Source organism: Sorex araneus, chromosome 6, assembly GCF_027595985.1.
Source record: "Sorex araneus isolate mSorAra2 chromosome 6, mSorAra2.pri, whole genome shotgun sequence".
NCBI lineage: Eukaryota > Metazoa > Chordata > Mammalia > Eulipotyphla > Soricidae > Sorex > Sorex araneus.
In genome coordinates, this window is record NC_073307.1 from 18,187,795 (window position 1) to 18,204,292 (window position 16,498).

Here is a 16,498-nt window from a genome sequence, read left to right on the forward strand (position 1 = left end):
GCGGGTAGGGCGTTTGCCTTGCATGTGGCCGACCAGGGTTCAATTCCCAGCATCCCATATGGTCCCCTGAGCACCACCAGGAGTAATTGCTGAGTGCAAAGCCAGGAGTAACCTCTGTGCATCACCAGGTGTAACCCAAAAAAGCAAAAAAAATAAAAAATAAAAAAAGAAATGGAGACGGGCAGGTGGGAGTACATTAGGAAAGTGGTGGAAAATGTGGGTTTGCTGAGAATGAAGGAAAGGGAAGCCTTTGGCATTTATCGACTCCGACTAGAAAGAAAGCTCTTCCTGAATAATTAGCAGTGAAAAATGTTCAGGACAAGGGGCACATTCTGTGATCTAACTGAACCAAGTCTTCATGTTAGCCAATAAGGGCCTAATAGCCCATGTGCCGGTGGGGGGAGGGGGAGGGGGTGGGAGAGGCTGGGTTTCTTTATTCAAGGGAGAAAGGTTCGACCTGGTTATGCAAAGTGCAAAGCTAGGCGCAAGCTGAGTGCAACAAGTGAGCACGTTTTGACAGAGGGCGAAAGCCAAGAGCCAGCCAGGGTCAGAGTGACCAGGCTCTCCAGCTGGGTCACTGTCCCTCAAGGACAGGGTAGAGTAGGTGGATAAAGAGCAGAGACCGATCTGGAGGGATGAGGTGAGGGAAAGGTCGTGTGAGGTCAGGCTCCCTTAGCTGGATTTCCATAGGGGTTACTTATTAATCATATTAGATAAAGGGAACGGGGCAAAAAACGAGAGCGAGCCAGGGAAACCAACTGGGGTGTCTGGCTGAAATAAAGTAGAGGGAATGGTCACAGGTGTCCAAGACTCTCATTCAAGAGAAGTAATTTTCCACTAATATCAGACTTCTGGGATGGAATGAAAAAGTGACAATTAAAAATATTAAAAATAAAAACAAAGGTCAGAAAAATTTAAAAAATATTTATTTTTTTTTGGATCATACCCAGGGGTGCTCAGGCTTTCTCCTGGATCCGCAGTCAGGGATCACTCCTGGTGGGGCCCGGGAGACCTTGTGGGGTGCAGGGGATTAAACCTGGATGGGCTCTGTGTAAGCCTTGCTCACTGGACTAGCACTCTGGCCCTTCAGAAATAGTTTCCTCTCAAACTGACAGGTGACAGAGGCTGTAAGAGTTTCTTCCCTCTCGGGGCCCCTGCCACCCTCACAGGGCAGCCCCAATGGGAGACACGATAGAAAGGAAATTCCCGAAGGGTGTGGTCCCCAAGCTCCCAGAATGGGGTCAGCAAATAAAATATAAGACTTTCAGTAAAGTTAAATTTTAAATCACAGATGAATATCCATTTGGTATAAATAGATCCCTAATATTACATGGGACGTATTTACACTAAAAAAAATAAACCCAAAACCCTGCTGGCTATTTACGATGAGAACTGAGTGGACATTTGGCATTTCAGGTGTAGCTGCTAACTCCGGCAGCCCCACAGCGGGGGAGGGTCTATCTTCTTTCGAGTTGGTGGGCCCGAGTTCAGTGTCTCAGGCCCCACAATCCCCTTGAAGCCCGGAGCCGTGTGCTGGAGGGAATTTTCCTACTGAGACCGATCTGGGGGCAGAGGCTCTGCCTGCAGCCTGCAGCTCGCTTTGAAGAAATCAGAAAGTCCCGCCAAATGCCTTCAGTTCTTCAGCACCCTGTGTCTCCCCATTCTCTGCCCTGCACCCTGACTCCAGGCCTGGGGAGCTGCGGGCGGGGGGGGGGGTGTAAGGGGGTGAGGGAGGCTCTCTGTGAATGCCCTTCAGACCTCAGCTGGGCCTTCAAGGGCATGAGCAAGTTTGGAAGCTTCTGCTAGCTCATTTTTAATTTTCGCCTCTGAGCATGGCACCAGGCCAGCAGAGCACTCAGAGGAGTTTCCCTCAAATGCCCTTGCAAGCCTTGCAAAATGACGACCAGCTCGTCCCCGTGCGGCACTGGGGGAGGTGGGGCCGCCCGCAATGGCTGGATCCTGCAGGGCCAGTTTCCAGAGGCCCCTGCAAACCCGGCATGTGATGACTTGGGGGCAGGGAGTTTTCTCTAAGGGAGCATCCGGAAGGAGAGGGGCCTGTGCCGGGAAGGTTCTCTGGGCACCCTTTCTCTGCTGCGGTGGCAGAAGCATCTGCATTCCTCAGCCTGAACACACACGGGCACCAAGAGGGTTCTGAAGCGGGTGAGGAGATAGTATGGGAAAGTTTATGAGGCTATTAGTTAGGGCCAATGAAGTGTTTGCTTTAAGAGCTTTTCCAAGGAAAAGCGTTTCTTTCCCCACGAAGGAAGTATGTTATATGTGGTGGAGGTGCCCTGGGGGTAAGACCCCACCAGCCGTGAATAATAGATGTATGCCCCCACCTCTTGGCTAGCCACTGCAATAGCAGGCAGGGGCTTGGGCCCTCTCTGCAGGCTAGTTCCCCTGGGCTGACTCTCTGGCAGTGTCCCCACCCAGGCTCACCTTGGCACAGATATTTAACTTGGTGGCAGTTAATTCCACATCTATTCTGCCTTGCTACTGCAAAACGCTGGCCTCCTAAAGAAAGGGTGATGGGACAGCAGGGCCCACATGGTGCTATTCCAACAGTGGCCAGAGTGGGCAGTAGTGAGTAAGCAGCGCTTGAACAGATTCTATTGCCATTCCCCTCATGCCAATTGGGAAAGTAGGAGTGAGAAAGCAAGAGAGTGAGAGGGAGAGAGAGTGCAAAAGGGAGATCAAGTGAGCAAGTGCAAGAGTGAGTGAGTGCAAGAGAGGGGTGGGTGGCAGAGCAATAGCACAATGGGTAGGGTGCTTGCCTTGCATGTGGCTGACCTGGGTTTGAACCCTAGCATCCCATATGGTTCCCTGAGCACTGCCAGGAATAACTCTGAATCCTGAGTGCGGAGTCAGGAGTAAGCCCTGAGCATCACTGGGTGTGACCCACAAACAAATAAAAAACCCCATCCCCCCAAAAAGAGAGAGAGAGAGAAAAGGGGGGAGGGAGGGAGGGAAGGAGGAAGAGGAGGAGGAGGAGGAGGAGGAAGAAGAGGAGGAGGAAGAGAAAGAGAGAGAGAGAGAGAGAGAGAGAGAGAGAGAGAGAGAGAGAGAGACAGACAGACAGACAGACAGACAGACAGACAGACAGAGACAACACAAATCCCCAGACCTGGAAAATATTTAGAAGATGAAAGGAAGTGGGGAGGAGAAACCACGGGCTCCACAACTCAGAGCTCTAATATCTTCAAATTAGAGATCGCTGGTTTCTGACTAAATGATTCTCTGTTCTGAGTTTAAGGGAGCCATATTTTGTATATTTTTAATCTTTTATGAAAATGAATGCCCAGATTTCTCTTCCAAATTCCCAATGTATTTTGGAAGGTGACTGTTTCAGCCACTGTGGTTTGTCGGTTTGCACTGGTTGAGGGCCACACAGGGTAATCAAGGCTGGAATCAGAGCAACCCAGGCTCCAGCTGAAGGACCTCAAGGACCCAGACTAGGTCTGAAACATAATTCAGATACAACGTGAGTTGTAGGAAAGTATGACCTGCATTTTGACCTTATTCCCAAGATGAAGTAGAAAGAATATATGAAAATCTACTTCTTCCAGGGCAAAGCTAAAGAGGAAATTTGGAAGAGCAAGACAGGTTCTGGGGCTGAAAGTTGCAAGGAAAGTTAAATTTTGGTTCACCCATATGTTTGGAAGAAAATGTTAGGTGGAGAACAAGGAATCTTGAATTCTGGATTCACTCTTATTAGTATATGGAACTTCTCTGTGAGTTGGCCTCTTTTTGGCCTTTTTTTGCTTCTGCGCCACACCTGGGGATGTTCAGGGGTTTCCTCTTGGCTCTGCATTCAGGAGTTACTCCTGGCAGTTCTCAGGGGACCATATGAGGTGTTGAAGTCAAATCTGGGTAGGCAAATGACCTACCCACTGTACTATCTCTCTAGCCCACTAACTGTGAGTTAGCTTTCTTTTCTGATAAGTCATTTTCCCTCTTATTCTCATAAGACAGAATGAGAAGATAGATATAAAAGTACCTGAAAGAGAATAAAGTGTTATATGTATTATGTGTGTTTATGTCTATATGCGTGTGTATATATACACATATAAACATGTATACACACATATATAAACATGTATAAACACACATACATATGCATACATATATGCATGAGAATGTAAGGGTGTATACAATTTTTACATATATAAGCTATATATATTGTCAGCAATATATATATTTATATATTATATATGTGCAGATATAAATAGCATGGGTTTTTCTGTTTTAAAAGTGAGACTCAGCTTTATAAATTATTTAAGCCTCTCTGTTGGACACACCCCTTAGGGGGAAAAAATAGCTATGAGAAAAAAAGATGGATGAGAAAATACTGCCAAGTCCCCAAATGCTTATGAAGCTTAAAACTGGGCTGTATATTTTGGTTTCAAAGCAGAGATTAAGTTCAAGAGAGACACAGGCTTGGGAACTATGGTGCAGAAGGGTCCTGCAGAACTTTATCATTCCCCTCCTTGTTTTTCTCCAGAGATCAAGTGCAATGAATCAGGGCTGGGGAGCAAAGAAGGGACGCTGTATGGTGGTTCTTGGGGAGGGGAGTTAGTTCTACACCCTCAAGGAGGTCTTGGCCATTCCCTCGAGAGCTGAGAGCTCATGACATCGAGAGACAGGATAGGACAGGAGCACTGATGGCTGCCATACAAGGAGGGAAAGGAGGAAGCCACGAACTCATTCGCATTCAGGAGAAATCACTGCTGATCCCGAGCCATTGCCTTGTGCTCTCTTAGTCTTCCTGCAGTGCTCTCATCTCTGCAAACAGGGTCTAGTGCTCCTGGACGAGCCCAATGTTACAAAAAGACGTTGCCTGATCCTACCTGACAAAAATGAATGAGGGAAAGGCAATCATGCTGCCCCATACCCTTCACTCTGATATCATCCTAAAGCACAGAGACCCATGCTGCAGAGGGACCGGAAGTGGAGCCTCCATGCGAGGAGACTTCCCCCCAACTCTGGGCATTACAGGTTAATTCAGACCCTGGAGACTGGGCATGGAGAACGCTATGTTGGTTACTGCAAATGGGCCCTCCTGGCTTTGGTCTCTCAGGCTGGACCACCAGGGGGGCGGCTGGCTCCCCCATCATCCCCGACCAGCCTGGAGAAGCCAGAATGGATTGGTCGTCATCCGTGATTTTACCTGCAGTCTTCACGAACCTCTTCTTCTGGCCTGTCAAAAAGCAAGTGCAGGTTTGGATGGCAGGGAACAAAGTTGACGAGGAGGCTGAACACTGCATGAAGAGAGGACCAAGCCAATGAGAGAACAACAGCAGCAACAGAAAACCAAACAAATCCTGCAACAGACCTGATGGGGGATGAGTCGCTGGACGTGGATGAGGTGGGCATAGGGCTGGATGGCGCCGAGAACATGGGCCAAGATGGCGAGAGGGGTGAAGTTGGGCTTGGATTCGGGGGGCTGCAAGACAGAACAACCAGAAAACTCATCAGCACACAGGGGAAACCACAGCAGGAGCACAGGCGGCTCATGGAGGCCACACGACAGGGAGCTGGCAGGGACGAGCGCTGAAGCCCAGCTGTGCTGCCAAGTCGCGTTTCTCCAGACCAAACCTCCGTGTCTTCCCAGTAAGGCCTGTCCTGGGGCTCCTCAGAACAGTGCCACGTCTCTCGACCCCACATAATGAATGTTTCTAGGCGAGAGGAAGCTCCTTCAGTCTCGCTGAAGCCCGTGGGCACGGGTGGAAAACACCTTGACCACCGCGTACATGACACGAGTGGCCCCACCAACTGTTAGCCTCTGACTGCGCCAGGGTGACACTGTGTGAGTGTTTTTTAAAGTTGTGTTTCAGCAGAAAGGATTATTTTTCTGGGCCACAAAGGCCATTCGGCCAGAAAACAATTTCCTGTTTACATTTTGAACTCAATGGGCGGTGTGCCATGAGACCCGGAGAAGCATTAGAAAATAACGAGGCTGGAGTGGGTCTGGACACCCACCTCTCAGGGGGCTCCTTGGGGCTTGTTCTCCAGGCCTGCCCTTTCGCTTAACGTGGACTTGGGGCATTTGGATGGTCAAAAAATACACCCCACAGGGAAGTCAGTAACAATAATAATAATAATAATAATAATAATAATAATAATAATAAATCCTCATTTGAAGTCTTAAATCTATTTGACAAAAGAATCTACTTTGCCCTTTGATGGGTGACTGAAGAAATATTTGTAGAGGAAATGCTGAGATTACCCATTGAAATACGGCTTGTGGATGTTATGGCTGGTCATGACCTTATTTCCACAAATTATACAAACACATATTTCAGCAACTCTGTAGAATCACATTAAGTCACCGGTAGTGCAAACATCCATGACTAAGAAAATGACAAGAAAACTACTGTTCCACCACCTATAGTTCCCGAGACTCAGCTGACTGCTGGATTGCTGAGTCCAACACTATCAGGATGAAAATGACAGTCATCCGATTCCAGGGAAACTGCCCTCCCACGCTGATCAGAATTTAGGGAGAACACATAAATGTCTAGTGGGACATTCTCAATTCAGACATGAGACAACTCTAATTACCTATAAAACAATATAATCAAATCCACTTTTTGAGTTGCTGAGATATTCCCAGACTAAAACTGAATAAAACATTTATTAAATGCTATGAAGTGCATTATTCTTATATAAAATCTACAAGAGCAAGGGTTTGTGTCTATTTCGCTTATTGCTATCTTTCCTAAAAGCCTAAAATAGTGCCTGGGGCTGGGGATGTAAATTAACAGAAAATACACTTGTCTTGCATGTGTGAGGTACTGGTTTGATCCCTAACACTGCAAAAAAAAAAAAAGTCTACAGGTATTCAATCACACACAGACATACACTCACACACACTCATTTTGGGGGTGACACCCAAGGTCTATTCCTGGTACATTTCTCCAGCCTTTTGAACCATCTCCCCAGACTCAATAACTAACTATTGAGTAAATTAATGCATCTCATTTAGTCACACAATAAATAAAGAGGCATTATTTTAATTCCTATTTCACTCTGTGACAATTTGGGTCAGGCTGAGGTGGTCTTTAAGTGACGGGGCCAAGGTCCAGACTCTATTTCCCTGAGATTCCCAGCTTTAGGCCCTCAACTCTTGCTGACACAGTGCATGGTCTCTGAGGTGGCAGGACTTGCTATTTTCCCCACTGGGACGTGCTTTACAGACCCACCATAGCACCAGAAGACTTTGGAACTACTGATTTCCCTTTAGATGCCTGTTTGCAAGAGAGAACGGGAAAGTAGCAACAGACAGGTAAAACACACTTCTTTTCCAACAGAATTCCCAATTCTGTCTCCAAGCCTTCTGTGTGACAGATTATATAGCCTCTGGAGTGAAAAGTATACAGTGAATTCAGAGGACGGTTTTGCTTTGTGCTCAGGGGCTACTCCCATCTTGGGAATTTAGGAGTTGCTCCCTGCAGTGCTCAGGACACAGTGCTGAGGATTGAACTTAGGGCTCCTATATGAAAAGCGTGTGCTCAGACCACTGAGTTGACTCTGCCCCTGTTCCCCCCTGATTAATGTAGCAAAGACTAATGACTGAGCATTGGGTATAATCAAGACAGTAAGTAGAATACAACAGCACTTGTCAAGGTCCCTTAGTTTAAGAGCAGAAGATGCATTTTACAAGATGAGACAGATGGAAGATCAATTCTAATATAAGAGAGTAGAATTCATCAGCTGAGATAGTCTCACTTGATTCTGCTTTGAGTTCTGGGCAAATGCTGTCTCACTTCCACTGTGCTGTCTGAAATTGCTTTCACAGCAGCAGAAGGAAGAAAAGATTTATCACAACAAAGACTCTCCACAGAGGCAAAAAGCATGTGGCCAAGGCTTGGTTGATGACTTCTGAGCCACAGCCTGACTCAGGAGCCCAAGTTTCAACAAGGATCAGTGTGCAAATTCAAGACAGCGGCCCGGGCCTGGAGCCCTGAATTAACCCACCTCTCTGGTTGATGGTCACCACAGGACAATTAAAAGTCCTTAAGACTTGATTACAGAGGAGTTTTCCCCTCTTTTTTGGCGACTTTTATAACCGGAAACACTTCCAACTTCTTACTCATCAGATCAAGAGTGATGCCTTTGGCTAAAGGCATCATGGGAATGTATTTTATGAACACAATGTAGGTTCTGAATGTTTTTTTACATCTTGGATTCGCTGAACATCTTGGTCAGAAGTAAGTGGCCAGTAGGAATTATCTGGGTTATGGCTGGAATGCAGGGCATGAATCATTATTTTAAGAACAAACTCTTCAAGCTCCATATCAATGGTCACACTATTACCTGTAATTTTAAAATAATAAATAGCATTTCCTTGGTTTACTTGTATTTTAGTCACAATAATAACAATTATTTGGTATAAAATAACCACAATTTAAAATTTATTACGACTTCATTTAAGAAAAACAATAAATATTCCACAGTACTTCTGATTTTTAAAATCACTGTTATGTCCATAAAACTCACTGTCAACACTACTCCTGAACATATGTGTACACTAAGCTGATGTTTGTTTCAACAGAATGACTTAAACATATAAATTCTCCTTCTAGAAAAAAAGAGCACATTATTAGCACAATTTTGATGTAATTTAGAGAATGTGTACACTGGCAATAAGAGGCATAGAGGTGATGATAATGGCCCAAGACACTCTGTATAGTCTTAACTTCTCTGTTCTTCTAGCTATACAGAAGCATCTAGCTATATATAAACAACAGACCAAAATTATCGTCCTGAAAAAAAAAATCCCAAGTAAAACAGATAAACAAAGATAAAAGGTCAGTTTTACTACTGACTCTGAACTTCTGATATAAAATTCTCTAACTCTTTTCCCAGTAACAATGCCAAAGATAATAAACGTCTGAGTATAGGAGAAAATAGTTTTATAACTGAAATTTTAGCGAGTCCCCCACCCCACAGCCCGTCTATAGAACCCTTGAGTCTAAATGGGAGTATCTGAGCTGAACATCTGATAAGTATTCCTGGGGTCCTGCCAGACCCCTATATTAAGACCCAGCTACATCAATAATAACGTAGACGTTAGCACGGAAGGATCATTGCTAGTGAGGACTGGATTCAAATGGAAGGCCTCATGTGCTTTATTCTGCTGGTCCGGTATCTTCCATACAGTCACACAATCTCCGTCAGTCCCTCTGGCATTCACCGGAGTGAAGAAATAATGGTTTAGGAAGATAAGTCTCAAAGGTCTGGCAGCTTGTAGCTGATAGTTCAAGTACAGTGTGTGGCAATGTCATCAGCTTGACACCCGCTCTGGTGACTCACTAGATGATGGAACGTCTAGAGGAGTGGCCAGGGCATGCCCGTGCCACTGTGGCCAGGGCTGCATTGCAGGTCCCAAACCTCAGACATGGCAGACCCCTGACCTTCTCCCAGCCAGTGAGTTAAAACCTGAGCTCGTAAGAGATCGCTGGTGGGAGAGCTGACAGTGAAAAAGAAAACTAATTGTGCTTTAAGTTTGATGTTCAAAATGACACAAAGGCCTTTGAAAAGCACTGGAAAAATACCAACGAGCAAGAAAGGCAGTCAAACCATATATCACGAACCCACTGGTAAGTGCTGTTAATATCCTGGCACTTCCCTCCTCATATTTTGGAGGCGGGTGGAGGGACAATATGACATACATGGGTGCCTGTTTTTGTTTTTTCACTTAAAGCATTTTCCAAAGTCATGAAATAACCATTGATAATCAGATTTTCTATTGCAGGGGTATTCCATTGTATGCTGTATCCTGATTTATGTGTACATTTAGATCATCACTCCCCCTTGCTATTATAAATAGTGTCACGATTCATATCCTTGGTAGAGGATAATTTCCTTAGCATAAATTCCTGGAAGTTTAATCAGTAGGTGAAAGGCCAGAAGGTTTTATTTTATGGGTCTTGATTCAACCCATGAAATAGTGTGGAGAGCTTGACTGAACTGCCTTCTCACCAAAAGTGTGCTGAGCTCATTTCTCCTCACTAGCGTGGAGCAGCACATTCAAAAAGGTGAAATGAACTCTCTCTCTCTCTCAAAAAGGTGAAAAGAACTCTCTCTCTCTCTCTCTCTCTCTCCCAGATCACAAAGATTACCTCCCCACTTTCCTAATATTTCCAATGATGTGAAAACAAACCAAGTACGATTCCTTTCCTGTGTGCTGTTTCTATTTGGAACCAATGTTTGATTTTCCAAAGAGCGTTCTGCCAAAAAGGTAGTATGGGTGGGAGCCAGGGAGATGGAGAGATAGACAACCACAACCTGGGGGCATCAGACCCTCTCATCAGATGCCTGGGCTGCTTCAAGAAAGACAGGGAGAGGTGGATGTTTCCCCAAGGCTAGGGCCTGCAGATAAGTATGTTGGAAGGCTGACTAAGTACGCTAGTTAGGGAAAGAATAGTGTCAGCAGCGTACTGGGGGGAAGGTACAAACTGGCACGCAGAGCTCTGCCAGGCGGTCTCTGTCTGGTATTCTCTTGGCCCCGAGGCCCGCTGGCCTGGGGAATGCTCCGACCTTGATGTTCTGTCAGTGTCCCTTCCCACTCAGGCCTGCAAGGCTGGCGACTGAATGCAAGCAGTGTTTTTTCTTTCCCTCTAGCAGTCATGGAGAAGAGAAAATTCTATAAAAATCTGTGAAGTTCCATTTGATCTGGTCTCAAATCAGTGACTTATTTCCTTGGAAAATATCCCGTATGGTACCCATCTTATGGAACAATAAAACAAAAGGGATATCAAGCTTTAGTCAGGAAAAACAGGGCCAAAGGAATATGGAAGGCTGGATGACAGAAATCAGAGCAAAGGATAAAGATACTGATTCCTCTGTTGAAAATCTGAAAACTTATATTCATTACAAGGTCATGAATGACCTTTAAAGGTCATTAAAGCTTTCACACCATAGATACTCTGTATCTGTCCCAACCTCCATAATTTTCAGTTCTTCCCATCTTTACAAAAGAAAAAACTGCTGTGCCTACGGTGGATTGTTTCATACATCCACTAAAGTATATAACATTTACACGGATTTTCTTCCTTATCTAAAATAACTTAGTATGAACTTTTATTCAGATAATAAGAGATCTGATTCTTATTTAAGTAAAATGGACTCAAGAAATCACCTTAGGGTCGTAGCAAGCATAATAGCTTTCAATATACATGTATATATATTAAAAAGAGATGATTACTAAATAATTATACTTTTAAAATAATTTTACCAATGTATAGTGCACCTGTTATGTATTCAAGTTAAAAAATTTAAGTCCAAGTTTCAAATAAATTTTAAACTTAAATGGAGTATTGTTGGAATGGACAAAAATCCATGATTTAAATGAAGTTCAAAATCGTAGAATAGGGTATCTCTCATCCTTAAGTTTCCTAAATCAATAATTTTTGTTTCCTCTGAGACTGCTACGGGATATGAGGTAGAGGGAAAACTCTAAACTTGGGCAGGGTAGGGGAGCCTATATACTGGTCCGGGTTCAACTGCACACTGCACAAAAACAAAACAGAATAAAACCAACAAACCACCCCCCCCCCCAAATTTCAAGAGAAAGAAGGAGGAGGTTAAATGCTTCTGTCGTGCCTCATGTCTTGTGGTGGATAATACTGAGAACAGCTCTTTTCCCACTGAGCCTGATGGCAGTAATTCAACCTCTTTCAATAACACATTTCAGGTACACCTGAATTAGTTCTTAAAATAAATTGTATTATCTCTCTTTCAAAAAAAAAAAGACCTTCCCAGTTTGTGAAGTCATTTGAAAGAATGCTAAAGCACTGTTGAGCTACTACAAAGACTCAAGATAGTAACCTTCGCTATTTTAAAATATATGTGATTGCTAGGAAATCTCAATACTTCTCTACTATATTAAAAATGAAAGCAAATGCATCACTTAGATACATAAAATTCACTCATTTTAATCATACAAACTTCAGTAAATTTGCAGAGTTTTGTGACCACCTCCTTGTTATCTTAACATGAGGGCAGTACAACTGTTGTTCTTGGTCTAATAAAGAGATCATGCTTGCAAAGAGAAATCCATTCACGGTCACTTGAAAAAGAAAGCAAGGGTGCTACTAGATCAATGTTCCACTGCTCTGAGGCATAATTTAAAGCCACTATGTAATGCTAAGGCTACTTCAACACTATTATTTATAATTGCTTTGCATTTCTTATGTGGTCCCACTCCCTTCCCTATTTTGTTGTTGCAGTTGCAACGGTGCGGGGTGTAGGAGGAGAGCTTGATGGCACAGATCATGTGCTTTGTTGTGGCGCCAGGAATCCCAAGCAGCAGAGCTGTCAGGGATTGGACTCAGTGCATGAAGGTGATGCTTCTTGTCCAAACGTGGCTTCTACCTGGACCACTGAAACACTAACTCTAAAATGTGTAAGCAGGAAAGTTATTGCTACGGAGGAGAAATGGGGAACTGGGGATCCAGGCACAAACTGGACATATGCTTTGAAAATCTGTCTGCTCATACTCTTCCAGTTTTTAAATCAAAAGCCTATCTTATAATAACCATGCAAAGCACTCTTCCATAGATGGTGCAGAGATAACTAAACCTGTATGGAAAATATGACACTTGGCCCCCTGTCTCATGTGTGAGCTAACAAATGATTTCCAGGTGGATTATAGATCTAAGAGCCAAAGGCAAACAATGAAGGCTTCAGAAGAGAATGACTCCAGGAACTTGGGGTTGGGACTTATCCAACAAGGCATTAAAAATCACCATCCATAAAAAAAATACAGATATGCTTGACATGAAAATTGGGAATTATGACTTCTCAAAAGACAACACCAGAATAGAGTAAAAAGCACAAGATCTTAGTCACAAGATCTAAGTAGAAAAGGCCTCATAACTAGAAGGTACAGATTCCTTTATGTAACCAGTAAAAAAAAGGTGTACACTGAGCGGGAAATGGACTAAGAATCTGAATGGGAACTTTAGAAAACGAGGAGAAAAAGTTGAACTTTTCTGCAGTGTAGGAAATGTTTATTAAAGCAACAGAGAGATGCTCTTGAATGTCTACCAGAAACAGGACATGGCTGACAGTAAATGACTAAAAATACAAAGTGCTTAGAAGATAGAGAACATCTGGAGTTCTTGAATTTTGTAGGAAAAGGGTTCATATTGCCACATTCACTTTGTACAACAGTTTGGTGCTATTCAGTGGAAAAAAATATACTCCTTGGCTCAGCATTCCTAGACATCTACCCTAGAGCACGGTGTGAGAATGTTCCCGAGAAGACAGACTTACTACAGTAATTATGTATAAAGGAACTAGGAACAACCCAGAAATTCAACAAAAGTAGAACAGAGAAATGTTTTTAGCATATTAATGCAACGGAATACTCTATCACAATGAAAATGAATGAAAATGAATGAGCTGCAACTACAAGAATGACTTAAGACAACACAGAAGTGGGGAGAGGCTCAACTGGCAGAGAACGGGTTTTGTTCAGGGCTGACTCCTGTCATGCTTCCTTCCTCCAGAACTATACCAGAAGAAGTCCTGTTGCCTTTTAAAACCACTGGATATGGAACCCACAACAATAAAAATAAAATAGTAAAATAAATAGAGCCAAAGAAACCAGACTTTAAATAAAAAATGAGCTGAAAATTGCCTTGGATATACATACAATTTATCTGTACTATTTTCCAATAAACTCACTTGTTAAAATTTATCTGAAACTCCAGAATCAATGCTCAAAGTGTTTTCATAATTCTTTACCCCCCTTTTGGTCTGGGGCACAGCCAGCAGTGTTCAGGGATCACTCTGGTGGGTTTGGGGGACAATATGGGGTGCCAGGGATAGAACCCAGGGCAGCCGTGTGCAAGGGAATCTCCCTACCTGCTGTGCAATCTATCACTACAGTCCCATTATCTTTCGGGGACATGGGAACAGTAATGAAAAGCTTGAGCTACCCTGTGTTACCCAATGCGACATTCCCGACTGACAATGAACAGAACAGGGCTCTGCCTTCTTGTCTCCATTGTTCAGTATTCCCAGGTGCCAGGAAGCTGGGATATGTAAGACAGGAGATGAATCGACTTTTGTCAGGCATGGCTATGGGTGTGAGTCGACATTAATGAATCAATAAAATAATATCAAACAATGAGTCCTTGAAACAGAAGCATACATAGACAAGGTTATATACTGATCCACTGAGGAAAACATCAGGATGGTAGGTCATAGGAACCAAACTCTGAACTTCCTTTGGGAGAAATGTTTTAATATTTGCTAGTTCAGTATTGGTGGCAGCTTTATTGGAAAAGGAAACAAAAATCAGAATCTGCATTTAACAGGTAAAATATAAATAAAAACAAATAATTGATTGCCATAAATATCATATTAGTGGTTACCTTTGAGGGACAGGAGACGGCGTTGGTAGAGAAGGAGACAGGAAGATGGGGATATCCTTCTGGGGCCCAAAGGAGTTGTAACTCTTATTCTAGGTGGGTGACTGTGTGACTATTTGATAACTAATAACTAATAACTAATAATAATGAGCTAAGCTCTACATTTACAGTTCATATACTTAGTAATAAAAAATGTGAGACATATCTTAAAACATACACTGGGCAATAAGAATAGCAACATATTAACAGCATTAGCTTGGTGACAAGATTATAGGTAATTTGAATTATCTGTGTTTTAGAAATAATCTGATATTTTCTACAATTAAAATGTTTCAGGTGTAACCAAAAATTAATAAATTTTACTGTCACTGTCACTGCTGTTTGTTGTTCATCAATTTGCTGAATGGGCACCAGTAACATCTCCATTGTGAGACTTTTTGTTGCTGTTTTTGTAATACATTTTACTAGAAAAAAGAAATCTCTCTAATCATATGAATGACCACTTGTTTATTTTTGTTTTCTTTTTTTTGGCCATACTGGGAGATGCTCAGGGGTTACTCATGCCTCTGAACTCAGGAATTACTCCTGGTGGTGCTTGGGGGTAAAAACGGCCACTTTTATTCTCTAGGAGAGGGATGTTTAATAGAGGTGAGATGACAGTTTAGTCTGTTACACCAACATTTGATTTAGGTTACATAAGACAGCTGGTAGCTCCCAAATGTTTGCACTGTTTATCTGCTTTTTTTAGTTAAATACAATCAATAAATATTTATTGAGCACCTTCCACATGTTACAGCTAATTTTTCCATCATGTTCTCACTGACAAATTACATGGATTTCTCTGGTCATTTAAAAAATTCTGGTAAAGTTTTGCAGCACATCAATGGTGTCTTCCTTTACCTGGGCATGGGGAAGCTAACTCAGGATGTCACATTCTTAGTAAGCTGGCAACATGTTAACCACACTGGCTGAAAGTCACTGGCCATCTGGAATACTTTCTATATGGTTTGCTTTCAGGGAATATTTCCTGTTTGGACTTGGGGGAGGAAAAGGAGGGCAAAGGATTTAATAAGAATCTAAATGTCCACTGCTGAAGGCGGATCTAAAATTAGCGGTGGTCACCGAAGATACTTCAGTGTCAAAGTAATGGCTGGGGCATGGGGATGTGCCTTAAAAAAAAACTTGAAATACTTCACAGTGTTCAGAATTCTCAGCACCAGAAAAAAAAACCCACCTATGCTAAAACTAATATTCAGGATGATGAAGTAAAACTCCTGTAACCAAACCTTGGTCCAGATGCCATGAAAGGCATATGAGGCAGAGAGATAAGGAGAAGATGGACTTTGATGAAAAGGCCAACAGTCTCCAACTTTCCTTTTTTCTTCCCAAGCAAACAGTTGACTTCCCTCTTATTGGAGTGTTTATTCAATAGTCTAAACATGTGGGAAACTGTTTCTGATCTGACTTCAACCTACTCAAACGTCCTCTTGATTCCATTTGTGCCTCCCATGCCTGGTGCTTTGCCTTCGGCAGGAGGTGTTCAAGACAGTTCAAGACTTCTCCCCTGAGTGCCTGCCCTCCTGGGGCTGGCTCACGTGGTCCCGGGGGAATGCAGTCTCCATGGGCTTCAGGGGGATTTCACCCTCTGGTTCATTTGGTGCTTATTAGCTCTATTGGAAAAGACTTTAAATGATTTTCCAGCAAAGTCACCCTTTCCACTGGAAAAAGAGTTTTAACATCTGCGAAGGAAAACAAACTTGAAGGAAAATAAGTTTTATATTCTCCTCTGGTTCTTGCACTCCAAATGAAATGCCCACTGGGAAGTCAATATAAAAACAGACACAACAGCTCCGCTCCTGAATGGTCATGATCCCAGAGGCACACAAACCAATCTCGGAATGCAGCAGCTGCTGGCAGAAATGCTCCTGGACTGTGAACTAAGCTACGGTCCTGTGCTGCCTGGGAGGGGAAGAGTTTTTGTCCCTCGGCATTTTCCCCTTTGCAGCAGCATGGTGACCGCCACCTTTCAGAGCCAAGGCAGAGAGGTAGGAGCTTGCAATCATGGGGCGTGCTGGAAATCTCGAGATGGCGGGGAGGGAGGGTGTGTGTGTGGA

At 43.4% G+C, this 16,498-nt stretch overlaps 1 protein-coding gene across 4 annotated transcripts in view; it reads right to left on the reverse strand.

The window, feature by feature from the left end:
- The window catches only part of ARHGAP26 (Rho GTPase activating protein 26), a 486,560-nt gene that overhangs the window by 17,033 nt on the left and 453,029 nt on the right, over positions 1–16,498 (reverse strand). The window contains exons 21-22 of one of the 4 annotated variants that reach the window (XM_055141708.1): positions 5,333–5,443; positions 5,168–5,197 (exon numbers count right to left, since the gene is read on the reverse strand). The exons of 1 other annotated variant lie outside the window; for it this stretch is intronic. In XM_055141708.1, the coding sequence (XP_054997683.1) occupies positions 5,168–5,197; positions 5,333–5,443 (141 nt within the window). Of the gene's footprint in view, positions 1–5,167; positions 5,444–16,498 lie in introns of all 4 variants that reach the window. 2 more of the 4 variants (XM_055141709.1, XM_055141707.1) reach the window with 2 other exon arrangements.